The following is a 15958-nucleotide window of genomic DNA, read 5'->3' on the forward strand; positions in this document are numbered from 1 at the left end:
AATACAAAACAAAATTGTCTACATACATAACTGCCTAATACACATTCTACACAATATTTTTTTCTTTTTCAATTCGCGTACATATTTATGTAAGATAAAATAATAATATCCTCTTAATCCATGCTTAGAACTGCTGCCGTTGATTTTCAAATTCATCCTCGTCAAATGGTGGCAGTTCCATTACATGAATTTTGTACCCCAGTGAATATTCCTGGTCTTGTAAGGATTCGAACGTCAAATCAGACAGCTCTTTATCGTGGAACCCAACAATGGCATTATACACAATTGTGCTAACTTTAAAGTATTTCGCCTTGCTATCACCTTCGGAGTCAGAGACGTTTCCACTTTGTGCAAAAGTAGTTGGCAAATTTCTATTAAACTCCTCTAATTCATCTTCCGGTAATTCAAACCTCAGTAGAGTTGCTTCTTCATGATCTTCATAAACCCCTACATAGAATTCCCTTGTATTATTGATAGATGTTCGAGGTCCGCCATTTGTGTATGTGCTATTATTTGCACTCCCGTTGGTGTTCTCATTTTCTGATATCTTTAGAGCGTCCATAGATTCATTGAGTAAAGATGCTTCGTTTTGTTGCTGTAGAAACTGTCTTTCCTGTAGTCTTAATAGCTTGGGGCATTTCAGTTTTATAAAATCTTTTAGAACTGTCCATCTTAGCCTTCCAAATTTTTCCAATTGTCCTTTCTCTTTAATTTCAATAACTGTGAACTTCTCTTGGTTCATTAACTCATTGAAATCAGACTCTGATAATTTCTCCAAGAATTCTATAGGTATATAGGGTGGGAAATTTATGATCTTCAGCTGCCACATACCTCTATTCGTCATTTGTTTTCTAAAGCTTTTCTCGTTAAAGATATGCTTTAATCTTTTGTGATTTATTTGAGTTTGTGAAGGTGTAATTGTTCCACCATTCTTTGCTTGGAGGGCACGGTCATCACCATTCGTACTTGTAGTGGGAATATTACCATTATTATTGGAATTTGAGGCCATGTTCAAGTTGTAAAGGGCAGATATTTCGTTATAAGAGGGATTTATCTTATTGTTCCTTAAGGAGAGGTGATGCTGCTGAGAAAGACGAGGGCCTGTGCCAGTATCTGGATTCCTGGGGCTATTATGCATGTATTTTTGAAACTGGCTTTGGTTCTGGTGATAGAAATGCCGACGACGGGGATAGTGTGTAGGGGAAGCAAGTGGACCACCAGCAGTAGCAGCAGCTGTTGGTGAAGGTAGAGTAGTTTGATAGGGCATCTGCATATTAGGTACCGTTCCCGGAGGAGCACCCAACATAGGTAGCATCGAAGTCGAAAATGGACCATGAGGCGGGGGAGCAAGAGGTGGCACACCAACAGGTACGGGAACAGGCGTGGGCAATGGCGTTATGTTCTCATTCTTTCGAAGGCTCACTTCAGGAGAAAAACTGAAAAATTGAGAAGGTGGGGTAGAAGCGGATGGTGGCTGCGGTGTCACAGATGAAACATGGCTTGCATATCGAGGAGAAATAGATCTTTTAGTTTCATCGGGAGCACTCCGGACGTCATTGTTGCTATCACTGATTTCTGGATATCGCAGTGAAGGAGAATCATTAGTGTACGGCAACAGGTAAACGAACAGATCATGATAATCCCATTGGTAGGTGTTCAAAGTAAGTAGTAAGTTTTCCAGGGACTCGTTATCTATCGAGTTCTTCAGAATGACAATGCAACTCTGAAAAGTAATAAAAGGAGGAACCATGGAAGTCATTGGAGGCAGCATTTTCACCTGTAAAATATTGGTATGGTATATGATTCCGCCTATCAAATATTTTACCTGGGCCCAAGTCTTGCCCGGAGGGAGATTATCAATCCTTATGGGAATACCATTTGACTGCGAGTACGTCTTTTTCCTAGGAGCAGCTTTTGTGCTTGCTGTTGAGCTTTCGGTCGCAGAACGGGCAACAAAGGCACTGGCTGAAGCAGCCGACTTGGCACTATAGTGTGGTTCTAGAGTCATTATAAAGCAAGCGTATTGTAAGGAGAGACAGCAAACTCTCGTGTATCAGCCAACTGAACTGGAGGCCAAGACCAATCTAAAAAAAAAAAAAAATGAAAGAAACAAGTGTGGGAGGAAGTCTTGTTAACTTAACAGTTAAGCAAGCGTAAAAACCTTTAGGAAAGCGCACGAAAGAAGGCCAACATTACGACTATGGAATAATACAATGCACACAAACAAAAGGTAACATTTGAAAAATGGAGTAGAGAATATATTCCATTCCCCTAATTTTTTGCGGGTCTTCCAGGGCTGCGAACCCATCGCTCAAAACAAGCGCAGTGTCAATTAAGACATCATTGAACTAAAACGGAAAATTTGCTTGCGCCACACACCCTGGTCAATCGTACCAAGGGATATCACTCTGTACGGGTGGGAGGAAGGCGCGGCAATTAGAATGTGTGGGTGCGGAAGCTCGCCGCTCCCATCAAGAGAGTGGAAGACGTATGGTCTGGGTGCGAAGTACCACCACGTTTCTTTTTCATCTCTTAAGTGGGATTCTTACGAAACACGTCACAGGGTCAAAAGAAAGAGAACAAAAGCAATATTGTAATTGTCTCAGTCCACGGCAATGACATGGCATGGCCCCGAAGGCTTTTTTTGTCTGTCTTCCTTGGGTCTTACCCCGCCACGCGTTAATAGTGAGACAAGCAGGAAATCCGTATCATTTTCTCGCATACACGAACCCGCGTGCGCCTGGTAAATTGCAGGATTCTCATTGTCCGGTTTTCTTTATGGGAATAATCATCATCACCATTATCACTGTTACTCTTGCGATCATCATCATTAACATAATTTTTTTAACGCTGTTTGATGATGGTATGTGCTTTTATTGTTCCTTACTCACCTTTTCCTTTGTGTCTTTTAATTTTGACCATTTTGACCATTTTGACCTTTGATGATGTGTGAGTTCCTCTTTTCTTTTTTTCTTTTCTTTTTTCCTTTTTTTTTCTTTTCTTACTCTGTTAATCACTTTCTTTCCTTTTTGTTCATATTGTCGTCTTGTTCATTTTCGTTCAATTGATAATGTATATAAATCTTTCGTAAGTATCTCTTGATTGCCATTTTTTTCTTTCCAAGTTTCCTTGTTATGAAACGTTTCAATGTTTTAAAATATATCAGAACAACAAAAGCAAATATACAAACCATCGCAATGCCTTTGACCACAAAACCTTTATCTTTGAAAATCAACGCCGCTCTATTCGATGTTGACGGTACCATCATCATCTCTCAACCAGCCATTGCTGCTTTCTGGAGAGATTTCGGTAAAGACAAGCCTTACTTCGATGCCGAACACGTTATTCACATCTCTCACGGTTGGAGAACTTACGATGCCATTGCCAAGTTCGCTCCAGACTTTGCTGATGAAGAATACGTTAACAAGCTAGAAGGTGAAATCCCAGAAAAGTACGGTGAACACTCCATCGAAGTTCCAGGTGCTGTCAAGTTGTGTAATGCTTTGAACGCCTTGCCAAAGGAAAAATGGGCTGTCGCCACCTCTGGTACCCGTGACATGGCCAAGAAATGGTTCGACATTTTGAAGATCAAGAGACCAGAATACTTCATCACCGCCAATGATGTCAAGCAAGGTAAGCCTCACCCAGAACCATACTTAAAGGGTAGAAACGGTTTGGGTTTCCCAATTAATGAACAAGACCCATCCAAATCTAAGGTTGTTGTCTTTGAAGACGCACCAGCTGGTATTGCTGCTGGTAAGGCTGCTGGCTGTAAAATCGTTGGTATTGCTACCACTTTCGATTTGGACTTCTTGAAGGAAAAGGGTTGTGACATCATTGTCAAGAACCACGAATCTATCAGAGTCGGTGAATACAACGCTGAAACCGATGAAGTCGAATTGATCTTTGATGACTACTTATACGCTAAGGATGACTTGTTGAAATGGTAATTTTCTTTTATTTTTTTGATAAAACTACTACGCTAAAAATAAAATAAAAATGTATGATTTCCCTCCATTTCCGACCAATTGTATAATTTTATATCTGCATGACTTAATAATATAATATAATACTTATAAAATACGAATAGAAAAATTTAAACCGATGTAATGCATCCTTTTCTTTGTCGTCTTCGGATGATCTGCCGTGACAGGTGGTTCGCGCAAATCAAGCTGGTTTAGAGAATTTAACACAGAAATAAAAAAGGAAGATTCAATCTTCGTTTTTGTTTTATATCTTACTATAAAAGTGTTTTTTTTTAGTACGACGAGAAGTTAGAGTAATTATAAAAGGAATGCTTATTTAAATTTATTTCTTAGACTTCTTTTCAGACTTCTTAGCAGCCTCAGTTTGTTCCTTAACGACCTTCTTAACAATCTTTTGTTCTTCAATCAAGAAAGCTCTGACGATTCTTTCCTTGACACAGTTGGCACATCTGGAACCACCGTAAGCTCTGGAAACAGTCTTGTGGGTCTTGGAGACAGTAGCGTATTGTCTTGGTCTCAAAGTGGAAATACCTTGTAGAGCACTACCACAGTCACCACACTTTGGTCTAGTAGCCAACTTCTTAACGTGTTGGGCACGCAAGATACCACCTGGGGTCTTAACAACCTTGATTTTGTTAGAACGGGTGTTGTCTGTACGTAGTAAAGAGAAAATTTTCCCATTAATGTTAGTAATCACTTCTTTATTATCCTATGATTTAAGAACTTGAGTGGGATTGCTCCATATGAAAAGTATTTCGGCGTTGCTGAATGAATATTATCTCATTTCAATCTTTCAACAGCGGAGAAAAATTCATTTTCCATTTGGGTCGACCAAGGTCTTCCACTTAGAAACTGAAGTCAACTTATTGCTGTCCACATTACTGGATACTGTTCGTTCATGCTGTCTAATGTTTTAATGTCATGCCAATATATTTGAAAGTTCTTGCATAGTTGATTCCCCTATCGATGATCTGGTTCTTCCTATTTCTAAGTGGTACGCTTCTCTAAATAGCACTCGTTCGCCTTTTAACCTCATTTTCCCACAATGAAAGTTCAAAATAAGTTCATAATAAGTTCATAATAAGTTTTCATGAAAACTCAAAAAAATAGTTCAGTAACATACATGGATTTCTTCTTCTGAAAGTAACACGTTGAGCCATTTTTAGGGTTGTTCGTTGCTAATCTATTCTCAGTTTCAATCAAAGTAAATTGAATCAAAAGAATATAACAAGTGCCAAATACTATGTACTACCCGTTATTTACTACTTACAACTAATAAGTTCATCAACTTTTACGTAGAATGCTATTGAAACATTCCAAACTTACCCACCAGCTGCGATGAAACGGCTCCTGAGAGCCCGTTACCATACCGTCTGAACGGGTGCTGGGGCCACTGACAGGAAGAGGAAGAGTTAGAATTGTTACTGGCTCCTCCCCCAGGCGTCAATTCCATCTCCTCCCAGAAGGACGGTCTCTCTGCCCAAAGGAATGAACTTTCATGGGAAGGGACAAATGAAGCGGACTATTGTCGGAAGCGGGACCTCCGAAAGCAAATGAAAGTAAAAATTCAAAAATTCAAAAAAAAAAAAGCTGAAAGGAAAACACCCAAACAACACACGGTATGTGACGACATCTGTACACCGCAAAGTTGTGACGAAAACACAGTCACAGTTTTTTAGAATTTATGATTAGAGTGTTCAAGAAAATAAGTTCCAACACGTAATAGGTTTCTACCCCTGTCTTGTAACATTGATACAAGTAGAGGGAAACTCCCCTCACATTTTCTACAACGGCAAGAAACTGATTCTGAAACTCCGTAAATTCGTTTCTTTTCTTAGTTAAAATCTTATATACGCTAAAGAATGCTACTAAAATGTTTATAAATGTACACTCCTCGGTATCGCAAGTGGAAAAAAGGCAGTAAAGAAGTTTCAATCCTTCAATTCTTTTCAACAGCGATAACTTCCATTTCTAAATCAACATTCAAAGGTAAGGAAGCAACACCAACACAGGATCTTGCAGGCTTATGGGTGTGGAAGTGTTTGGCGTATACAGAGTTGAATTCGGCAAAGTTTTTCATGTCAGCCAAGAATACGTTGACTTTGACTATATTGTCTAAAGAAGAATTACTTTCTGCTAAGATATTCTTAACGTTTTGAAAAACTTGTTCGGCCTTCTCAGAGATAGAACCTTGAACAGGCTTGTTATCTGGAGTATAAGGGATTTGACCAGACACGTACACAAAATTGTTGGCCTTCATAGCTTGGGAGTAAGAGGCGGCAGCGGGTGGGGCCAACTTGGTGCTGACCGGGGTCAATGTTGTTATACCCCTCCTCAAGACTGGAGCTGTTCTCAAAACGGAATTTCTTAAAAACATTATTGGTAATATATTTGTGTGTATGTGTTGTCCTTTTTACCTGTAAATCTCACACAATTTACTAGCTAACCTAATTCTTATGCATGTGTAAGACCCATTTAGTCATATGTATTTATATATATCAGGGGATCCATACGGTGTGTTTTTCGCTGGATGAGCGACAGAGGCGGAATCGCATCTCCGCAAATGAGAGCGTACACAGGAGCAAAGTGAATAACGTCCTTCAATGATAGAGACTTATCCAATAAGCAGCACTGGTCTTCTAAGATCACCGCCTGTGCACTTTTCTACGGGCTCTTTTAATTGTATAACATGGACAGTGATCATTGCATTTTGCATCCATAGGCATACTATGGCTTAAGGTATTACTATCTATCGCGCCTAATCTCTGGGAGTTTTGAGGCCGGTTTCGGAATCTCGGTATCTTGCGATGGGTCCAAAACGGTGTAAACAAAGCAGGGGATAGCAGCGCAGGCTTCAACATCTCAAACCTTTATATATACAAAAAGTATATCTATATATTCATCTACGGTTCTTAAAATAGTACAACAAAAGTTAACAGACATTAATTACTGTAATCAGACTAAAGCAAACCGAGCTAGAACGAACGACTGCTTACACTAGAGAAAAATATGGAGCTAAGTTCACCATCAAAAAAAACCACAACATCGCCAATAAATATACCAGGGGGGAATAGAGATAACCTAATAATCGGACCACATTCTCACAGCTTCAAGACCGATCCATTTTCAAGTAACAATAGTAGTTTGCTGTCCAAAATATCTACTAACCCCAGTTTGGAAAGCCCTTTCTCTTCGAAATCTTTACTAGATTGTTCTCCTGTACAAGCTGTAAAGAAGTCTTTAGAGTCGGAAGCAAAAACGCATAGCCTGGACGAGGAGACAAATGAACAGACTGATGTAAAGATCTTAAACATAGCAGACTTTCCCACAGATGAACTCATACTAATGATAAGTGCGCTACTCAACAGAATTATAACAGCAAACGATGAAACTACAGATGTCTCACAACAAGTGTCGGATGAGACCGAAGACGAACTCTTAACTCCAATCCTTGCTTTCTATGGAAAGAATGTTCCAGAGATAGCTGTTGTTCAGTACTTAGAGAGAATTCAAAAGTACTGTCCCACCACAAATGATATTTTTCTTTCTCTCCTTGTATATTTCGATAGAATCTCCAAAAATTATGGGCATTCTTCTGAGCGTAATGGTTGCGCAAAGCAATTATTCGTCATGGACTCCGGGAACATTCATAGATTGCTCATAACAGGTGTCACAATTTGCACGAAGTTCTTGAGTGATTTTTTTTACAGTAACTCTCGATACGCCAAGGTTGGAGGTATTTCTTTGCAAGAGTTAAACCATTTAGAATTACAATTCCTGATACTATGTGATTTCAAGTTATTGGTTTCAGTCGAAGAAATGCAGAAATATGCAAACTTGTTATATAAATTCTGGAACGACCAGTAGAATGCTGTCCTGCATATTATTCATGCCCTTCCCTTACCGTTACTCGTATTATACATATCAATTTCTGATTTACGTAACGCGTACATATCGGTTATATTTAAATAATTTAATATTCCTTTTAAATCAGTGGTTTTTCATATTAGTAGCATTTCTCCTGAAATGATAGCTATTGCAATAGAATGAAAAAAAAAACTTTTTGCCCAAATAAATCATAATCTACCGGTAAAGAGAAATTCGGTCCTTGTTCTATTCAGTATTATGCTTTCTCTTTTTTTTCCAAAATGAGAATTAAGGACGTTTCGAAAAAGTAAAAATATACCAAATGTGGAATATAAATAGGTTTATCGGCGGACCGATCTGGCTTAAAACGTAGAATCTACCAGTCCAATGTACTTTGATGAAGAACAATTGCTAAAATATACTATATATGCCTATAGATTATCCTTTTTTGTAGGCATTTGCTCACTTTTCATAGCAAAAAGTTGTCTACCAGAATTTCTTCAATATGGTAAAACCTACCGGCCCAAAGAGAATTCAAAGTACTCAAGCATTTTAGAACGAATCAAGAAGTTCACAGTTCCAAAGGCGTATTTTTCCCATTTTTACTATTTGGCTACCTTTCTATCCTTAGTCACCTTATATTTCTATCCTAAATTCCCCATCGTTTGGATCATATTTGGACACTCATTGCGCCGACTTTATGAAACGCTTTATGTACTACATTATACAAGCAATTCTAGGATGAATTGGTCCCATTATCTAGTCGGTATATGGTTCTATTCCGTACTCTTGTTAATTCTTAATATATCACTGTACAAGAACTCCATTCCAAATACGTTAAACATGAATGCTTTCATCATATTCTGCATAGCATCTTGGGATCAGTACAAAAATCATGTTATTCTGGCCAATCTGGTTAAATATTCGCTGCCAACAGGAAGGCTTTTCAGGTTGGTATGCTGTCCTCATTATCTCGATGAAATAATCATTTATTCTACTCTGTTGCCCTATGAACAAGAATTTTACCTAACACTAGTTTGGGTAATCACAAGTTTGACTATATCCGCATTGGAAACAAAAAATTATTACAGGCACAAATTTAAAGACAATCACGTAGCCCCCTACGCCATAATACCTTTTATAATCTAGTAATGTGCACACTAGGGCATTCATATACATATATATATAGACGCGGTAAAGAACCACTTTACTTTCACTATTATCACTTTACCACTAATTAGACAGCAAAGGCTCGTATACGTGTCATTAAAAACGAAGGTAAGGCCATACCTTTTTGAGGCAGTTGGAAAGAGTAAATACTGGCACAGTGGCTAAGACCTATCACTGCCAAACAAAAGGTTAGACATCTTGGGAATTTCGGACACATTCGTTACTTAAAACGAGGACCAAAATTACTCAATACCTATTTTTTATTTAATATTTTAGGCATTGTTTCACCTGAATTTGCTGCTATTAGAAGCCTGATCTACGCAATAAAAGATTTCATCTGGATTTTTGAAGCTTATACAGTACTCAACAATCAGCTTATTAACAGCAATATACCGTTAAGCAATTGAGAAAAAGTAACAATCAGAGCACTTGTGTGGCATAACGTTAATCTGAAAAAGAAAGGGGTATCAGTGTGCACGGAAAACTTCAGAGACAAATGCCTAACCCTCCTTCATTTAAGTCACATAAGCAGAATTTATTCAACTCCAACAATAATCAACACGCAAACAGTGTAGATTCTTTTGACTTACATCTCGACGATTCATTTGACGCTGCTTTAGACAGTTTACAAATTAATAATAACCCAGAACCACTTAGTAAGCATAACACTGTTGGAGATAGGGAAAGTTTTGAAATGAGAACAGTAGATGATTTAGACAATTTTTCTAACCATTCTTCGGATTCGCATCGTAAGTCTTCAAACACAGATACCCATCCTTTGATGTATGATAATCGCCTCTCGCAGGATGATAATTTCAAATTTACTAATATTGCTTCGTCACCACCGTCGTCTTCAAACAATATTTTTTCAAAAGCCCTCTCATATTTAAAAGTATCTAACACAAAAAACTGGTCCAAGTTTGGTTCACCCATAGAACTCAGTGATCAACACATCGAAAGAGAAATACATCCAGACACGACTCCTGTGTACGATAGGAATAGATACGTTTCGAATGAACTATCTAATGCCAAATATAATGCCGTTACTTTTGTGCCAACCCTATTATATGAACAGTTCAAATTCTTTTACAATTTATACTTTTTAGTAGTTGCATTATCGCAGGCCGTTCCTGCACTAAGAATAGGGTATTTATCATCGTATATTGTACCTTTAGCATTTGTGCTGACAGTAACCATGGCAAAGGAAGCTATAGATGATATTCAGAGAAGGAGACGTGATAGAGAGTCAAACAATGAACTGTATCATGTAATAACGAGAAATCGTTCCATACCAAGCAAAGACTTAAAAGTTGGAGATCTCATAAAAGTCCATAAAGGTGATCGTATTCCCGCTGATTTGGTTCTTTTACAATCAAGTGAACCATCAGGCGAGTCATTTATCAAAACTGACCAACTAGATGGGGAGACTGACTGGAAACTACGTGTTGCCTGTCCCTTGACCCAAAATCTATCTGAAAATGACTTAATTAACAGAATTAGTATAACAGCCTCTGCTCCTGAGAAATCTATTCATAAATTTTTAGGTAAAGTTACCTATAAGGATTCCACTTCAAACCCTTTGTCTGTAGATAATACTCTATGGGCGAATACTGTTCTAGCTTCCAGTGGATTTTGTATTGCTTGTGTCGTCTACACTGGCAGAGATACTAGGCAAGCTATGAATACAACTACAGCTAAGGTTAAAACTGGCTTATTAGAGCTAGAAATTAACAGTATTTCCAAGATTCTTTGTGCATGTGTTTTTGCCCTGTCAATTCTTTTAGTTGCATTTGCCGGTTTCCACAATGACGACTGGTACATTGACATTTTGAGGTATCTGATATTGTTTTCTACCATCATCCCTGTCTCTTTAAGAGTTAATTTAGATTTAGCCAAAAGTGTTTATGCACATCAGATCGAACACGATAAAACCATTCCTGAAACAATTGTTAGAACGAGTACAATTCCAGAGGATTTAGGCCGTATTGAATACCTTCTAAGCGACAAAACAGGGACGCTTACTCAGAATGATATGCAATTGAAGAAAATACACTTGGGTACTGTATCATACACGTCGGAAACATTAGACATTGTATCCGACTATGTACAATCTCTGGTGAGCTCTAAAAATGACTCTTTGAACAATTCTAAAGTTGCCTTATCAACAACAAGAAAGGATATGTCTTTTCGTGTACGTGATATGATTTTAACTCTAGCAATTTGCCATAACGTTACTCCCACTTTTGAGGATGACGAACTTACATATCAAGCGGCATCACCTGATGAAATTGCTATTGTTAAATTTACCGAGTCGGTTGGCTTATCTCTTTTCAAAAGAGATCGCCATTCAATTTCTTTATTACACGAACATTCTGGTAAGACTTTAAATTACGAAATTTTACAAGTATTCCCATTTAATTCTGATTCTAAGCGTATGGGTATCATTGTTCGTGATGAGCAATTGGATGAATATTGGTTTATGCAAAAAGGGGCCGATACTGTCATGTCAAAAATTGTGGAAAGCAATGATTGGCTAGAGGAAGAAACAGGTAATATGGCTCGTGAAGGTCTACGTACTTTGGTTATCGGTCGTAAAAAATTAAACAAGAAAATTTACGAGCAATTTCAAAAAGAATACAACGATGCCTCTTTGTCAATGCTAAATCGTGATCAACAGATGAGTCAAGTTATCACCAAGTATTTAGAGCATGATCTTGAATTATTGGGTCTAACTGGTGTAGAAGATAAGTTACAGAAGGATGTGAAGTCCTCTATCGAGTTATTAAGAAACGCAGGTATCAAGATTTGGATGCTGACAGGTGATAAAGTTGAAACTGCTCGTTGTGTTTCCATAAGTGCAAAATTAATATCTCGTGGCCAATATGTTCATACGATAACAAAAGTCACAAGACCGGAAGGTGCATTCAATCAGCTGGAGTATCTAAAAATCAATAGAAATGCTTGTCTTTTAATAGATGGTGAATCCCTGGGAATGTTTTTGAAACATTACGAACAGGAATTTTTTGATGTCGTGGTTCATTTACCCACTGTTATTGCTTGCCGTTGTACACCTCAACAGAAGGCAGACGTTGCTTTGGTAATTCGTAAAATGACGGGCAAAAGGGTATGCTGTATTGGTGATGGAGGTAACGATGTTAGTATGATTCAATGTGCAGATGTTGGCGTAGGGATTGTGGGTAAAGAAGGTAAACAAGCTTCTTTAGCTGCTGATTTTTCTATAACGCAATTTTGTCACCTCACCGAATTACTATTATGGCATGGTAGGAACTCTTACAAAAGATCTGCTAAATTGGCTCAATTTGTCATGCATAGAGGTTTAATCATTGCAATTTGCCAAGCGGTATATTCCATCTGTTCGTTGTTCGAACCTATTGCTCTTTATCAAGGTTGGTTAATGGTCGGTTATGCTACCTGCTATACAATGGCTCCAGTCTTTTCATTAACTCTTGATCACGATATCGAAGAGTCATTGACTAAAATATACCCAGAATTGTACAAAGAATTGACTGAAGGTAAGAGCTTATCATATAAGACGTTCTTTGTTTGGGTTCTATTATCGCTATTCCAAGGTTCTGTAATTCAATTATTTTCTCAGGCCTTTACGAGTTTATTAGATACTGATTTCACAAGGATGGTTGCTATCAGCTTCACTGCTTTGGTTGTAAATGAATTAATAATGGTTGCCTTAGAAATCTACACATGGAATAAAACAATGCTCGTCACTGAAATTGCTACTTTACTATTTTACATTGTATCGGTTCCATTTCTTGGCGATTATTTTGATTTAGGTTATATGACTACCGTAAATTACTATGCTGGACTTTTAGTTATATTACTCATCTCGATCTTTCCTGTCTGGACGGCAAAGGCAATTTATAGAAGGCTACATCCTCCAAGTTATGCAAAAGTGCAAGAGTTTGCCACTCCATAATTCAATTGGTTTGGATTTTTCTTGTTGCTTCAACGGATTATCTTAAAAAAATCTATCATATTTCAAAATATAAATTCTTATTTTTACAAAGAAGATATAGATTATGCATAATATTATTTTGTTACATTTTTTTTCTTTTACTTTTTATTTTCTTTTCTTTGTACTTCCTCAAATAAGCATCTTTAGCAGGTTAACAATAGCAAATATCATGTCCAGCCCAAATCACATAATACTTTCCACTTCACTTTCACTATCTGTTTCGGGAGACCTATCATCCACGGTATTGACAGTTGGTCTTTGGAAATCAGTTGCATGTGCCCAAGGAATGGATCTCGAAATGTTCTCAAACACGGAGGACCTTCTTCTGAAAGTCCCACGGTAAGCGGGCATAGGTTCGGCAAAACTGTGAGGATTATTGTCATGTGAAGGCGTGATAGGTATGTCGTTAAGTGATGAAAAGGCTTTTGAACCCAAATCACTACTATCCATAGAATCATCACCGACCTGCGCAATTGGATAAGGCAGAGGAGCGTCACCGGTAACCCTGAATAGGTGAACATTGGCAACATGTTCATTTTCGACTCTGAAGATGATCCAAACGAATCTTCTTAAAACCTCCAAAAGGGCCAATATAAACGACGTCACAGCACTCTGCTGAATTGTTTGAGGAGCAATTGCGTATACAATCCACTCAAATCTAATGAGGATATCCCAAATCATAGCAAAGTAATAAACTAACTTCCTACTGAATGAATAACTGCCGTTTTCCCAATTTTTTTTACCAGCTAAATACAAGTCGTCTCTTAGCAACCAATTGTAAGAAGTAGTATTGTGAGCAAAGGACCAATCCATAACTAAATCCCAGGCGGAAGTAAGGATCGAATTCAACGTAGCGCACACGATAAAAGGGGTTCTCCTTTGTTCAGAACGGTCTGACAATCTGTAAGCACAAAGTGTGGCATTATACGCTATACCCAAAGTGTATTTCGCCGCGTTCAAAAGATGAGGGAACCAATCACCGGAATCAGCAAATCTTCGTAAACATTGCATGAATCTCCAATAACTTGGTAAACATGATAAAACACCCATTGCTCTGGAATGTGAAGAGCCACATAGATTGTTGGGCGTATGAGAGTAAACACAGAAGAACATGGCAATATCGGCAATAGAATACGTCAACGAACAAATAATATCTCCCAAAAAGAAATCACCAAACTCAACAGGGAAAAAACCAGACATCATCAGTCTAATAAGAGTAACCACCAGCCATTTTCTAGTGTGTACAACTTTGTCCCAATATGGAATTAGACCAGAGGGACATAAAAATAAGAAAGACACAATACCAATATATAAAAAGCCTAAGGGTGTGAGCTTCTCCAAAGCGAAACTTAACATGGAACAGACCGCACAAGGTACTATGAAGAATGTCAAGAAATACAACTTGAGCGGAATTTTACTCGTGGCAAAATCATTGTTGAAAAATTGCGTACCATTCTTGGATTGAATCTCACCCAGCATAATAAATCTATAATTAATCCCGGTTCTATGCCAGATAAAACAATTAACAAGAAAGAGAAACGCGATCAACAAAACCATGTACCAACCACCCCACAGTGGGAACAGAATCTTGTGCGTAAATGACGTTTCTTCAGAGCTAATGCCCAAATACAAAGTGTAAGTGATCAAAGTCATTGACACACCTATGCCCAGCCCGACAACCAGCATCTGCACAATCGATCTGTTGTTTCTATGAACCATTTGTTCGGAGATAGAGTACTGAATGGTCAATTTCTTCAACTTATGGGTATTGTGCTTCCTGTCCTTAGGCGAATTGGTCAACGCAGTGGTGAACCACTCGGTGATCTGCGTTTCCAACCAAGTGATGGGCTCTTTGTCTCTTTGGGCGGAAGAGAGCTCCGAAGTGGGTGTTGGTTGCGAACTGGTTATTTGTTGCATCTTCTGTGCCACCAACTGCACGTTGGCATCCGCGTGCTTGAAAAGGGTGTAGTGGGTCCTGGCGTACGACATGAACGTGGTCAGCTCTCTTGTGTGACACGTTTTGTCGAATTTCTTGACCATTTTACGGAACCCGGTGACGTTGATATCCCGGAACGATTTGACCAATTGCAAGTACAGATAGTACTCGATTATAGCGTTGCTTAACAAGTTTCTAGCCTGGGTTGTCGTCATAGTCTCCAGAAAAGAAGCGCCAAAAGCAAACGTCTCGCGGCCTCTTGAGGACGCATCCTGTCTCAAGTCCTGTAGCAGAGAAAATCCACGTTTGGGCCACGATGGCAGCAGCCTATTGTCCTTAAGAACTTTCTGACAGTACGCTAGCAGCGACAAACGCGGCTTCTTGGCCTCTTTGGTGCAGGGCATTGACCCATACATAACAGACCGGCTATCGCTGTCGATGCTATTGACCCTGGAGTCAGAACGACCAGCAAGCCCTGCCGCATATAGACTCGTGGACATGTCAACATTCGAACTAGACCGGTTCAAGTTGTCGCGCTCATAATTCTTCTGCAGCGAGTAATAGTGCAGTTGCGACTGTAAAACCTCAAACTTCTTGTCGCACTCCTTTAGCAACCAAAGGTAAAACTCGTTACACTTACTCAACTGGAACGAGATCAACCAGTCTTCAATGAAGTCAGCAACGAACTCCCTCTGCAAAGCAGAATAGTCCTTCTTGAACGCAGGTCCGGAGCGATAGTCTCCGTCGCTGCGACTTTTGCCGGGCTCTCTCTGCTGAAATGCAGTCTGGTATACCGACACAGAGGGCATCCAGCTCCGGTAGGAGCTGGATTGCTCTTCTTCGGCATCCAGCTTCTCCTTGTAGCGGCGAAGCTTCTTCTTGCCGACCTTATAATCAATATATTTGTCCCTCCATTCCGGGATGGCAGACTCGGTTAGATGGTCAGCAAACTTCATCTGATACGGTGCTATGGTAAAGCCCTTCCATTGCTGCCAACTGAATTAAAAA

General features: G+C 38.9%; 9 protein-coding genes across 9 annotated transcripts; 5 read left to right on the forward strand and 4 right to left on the reverse strand.

Moving 5' to 3' along the window:
- Positions 1-124: 124 nt before the first annotated feature.
- Positions 125-2008, reverse strand: YIL055C (uncharacterized protein; the record flags this gene model as incomplete). Its single annotated transcript, NM_001179405.1, has 1 exon — positions 125-2008. The coding sequence occupies one exon, from the start codon at positions 2006-2008 to the stop codon at positions 125-127; it is 1884 nt and encodes a 627-aa protein (NP_012209.1).
- Positions 2009-2625: 617 nt separating this feature from the next.
- Positions 2626-2943, forward strand: YIL054W (uncharacterized protein; the record flags this gene model as incomplete). The annotated part of the gene is made up of 1 exon (NM_001270751.1): positions 2626-2943. The coding sequence occupies one exon, from the start codon at positions 2626-2628 to the stop codon at positions 2941-2943; it is 318 nt and encodes a 105-aa protein (NP_001257680.1).
- A 254-nt stretch (positions 2944-3197) lies between these two features.
- Positions 3198-3950, forward strand: GPP1 (glycerol-1-phosphatase GPP1; the record flags this gene model as incomplete). Its single annotated transcript, NM_001179403.1, has 1 exon — positions 3198-3950. The coding sequence occupies one exon, from the start codon at positions 3198-3200 to the stop codon at positions 3948-3950; it is 753 nt and encodes a 250-aa protein (NP_012211.2).
- A 358-nt stretch (positions 3951-4308) lies between these two features.
- RPL34B (60S ribosomal protein eL34 RPL34B) lies at positions 4309-5146 on the reverse strand (the record flags this gene model as incomplete). The annotated part of the gene is made up of 2 exons (NM_001179402.1): positions 4309-4637; positions 5110-5146. 2 exons carry the CDS (start codon positions 5144-5146, stop codon positions 4309-4311), a joined length of 366 nt encoding a protein of 121 aa, NP_012212.1.
- A 779-nt stretch (positions 5147-5925) lies between these two features.
- MMF1 (isoleucine biosynthesis protein MMF1) lies at positions 5926-6363 on the reverse strand (the record flags this gene model as incomplete). Its single annotated transcript, NM_001179401.3, has 1 exon — positions 5926-6363. The coding sequence occupies one exon, from the start codon at positions 6361-6363 to the stop codon at positions 5926-5928; it is 438 nt and encodes a 145-aa protein (NP_012213.3).
- A 632-nt stretch (positions 6364-6995) lies between these two features.
- Positions 6996-7853, forward strand: PCL7 (Pcl7p; the record flags this gene model as incomplete). Its single annotated transcript, NM_001179400.3, has 1 exon — positions 6996-7853. One exon carries the CDS (start codon positions 6996-6998, stop codon positions 7851-7853), a length of 858 nt encoding a protein of 285 aa, NP_012214.3.
- A 387-nt stretch (positions 7854-8240) lies between these two features.
- Positions 8241-9002, forward strand: DFG10 (putative polyprenol reductase; the record flags this gene model as incomplete). Its single annotated transcript, NM_001179399.1, has 1 exon — positions 8241-9002. The coding sequence occupies one exon, from the start codon at positions 8241-8243 to the stop codon at positions 9000-9002; it is 762 nt and encodes a 253-aa protein (NP_012215.1).
- Positions 9003-9519: 517 nt separating this feature from the next.
- NEO1 (aminophospholipid-translocating P4-type ATPase NEO1) lies at positions 9520-12975 on the forward strand (the record flags this gene model as incomplete). Its single annotated transcript, NM_001179398.1, has 1 exon — positions 9520-12975. One exon carries the CDS (start codon positions 9520-9522, stop codon positions 12973-12975), a length of 3456 nt encoding a protein of 1151 aa, NP_012216.1.
- A 222-nt stretch (positions 12976-13197) lies between these two features.
- Positions 13198-15906, reverse strand: SYG1 (Syg1p; the record flags this gene model as incomplete). The annotated part of the gene is made up of 1 exon (NM_001179397.3): positions 13198-15906. The coding sequence occupies one exon, from the start codon at positions 15904-15906 to the stop codon at positions 13198-13200; it is 2709 nt and encodes a 902-aa protein (NP_012217.3).
- Between the last annotated feature and the right edge of the window lie 52 nt (positions 15907-15958).

Source organism: Saccharomyces cerevisiae, chromosome IX (genome assembly GCF_000146045.2).
Source record: "Saccharomyces cerevisiae S288C chromosome IX, complete sequence".
NCBI lineage: Eukaryota > Fungi > Ascomycota > Saccharomycetes > Saccharomycetales > Saccharomycetaceae > Saccharomyces > Saccharomyces cerevisiae.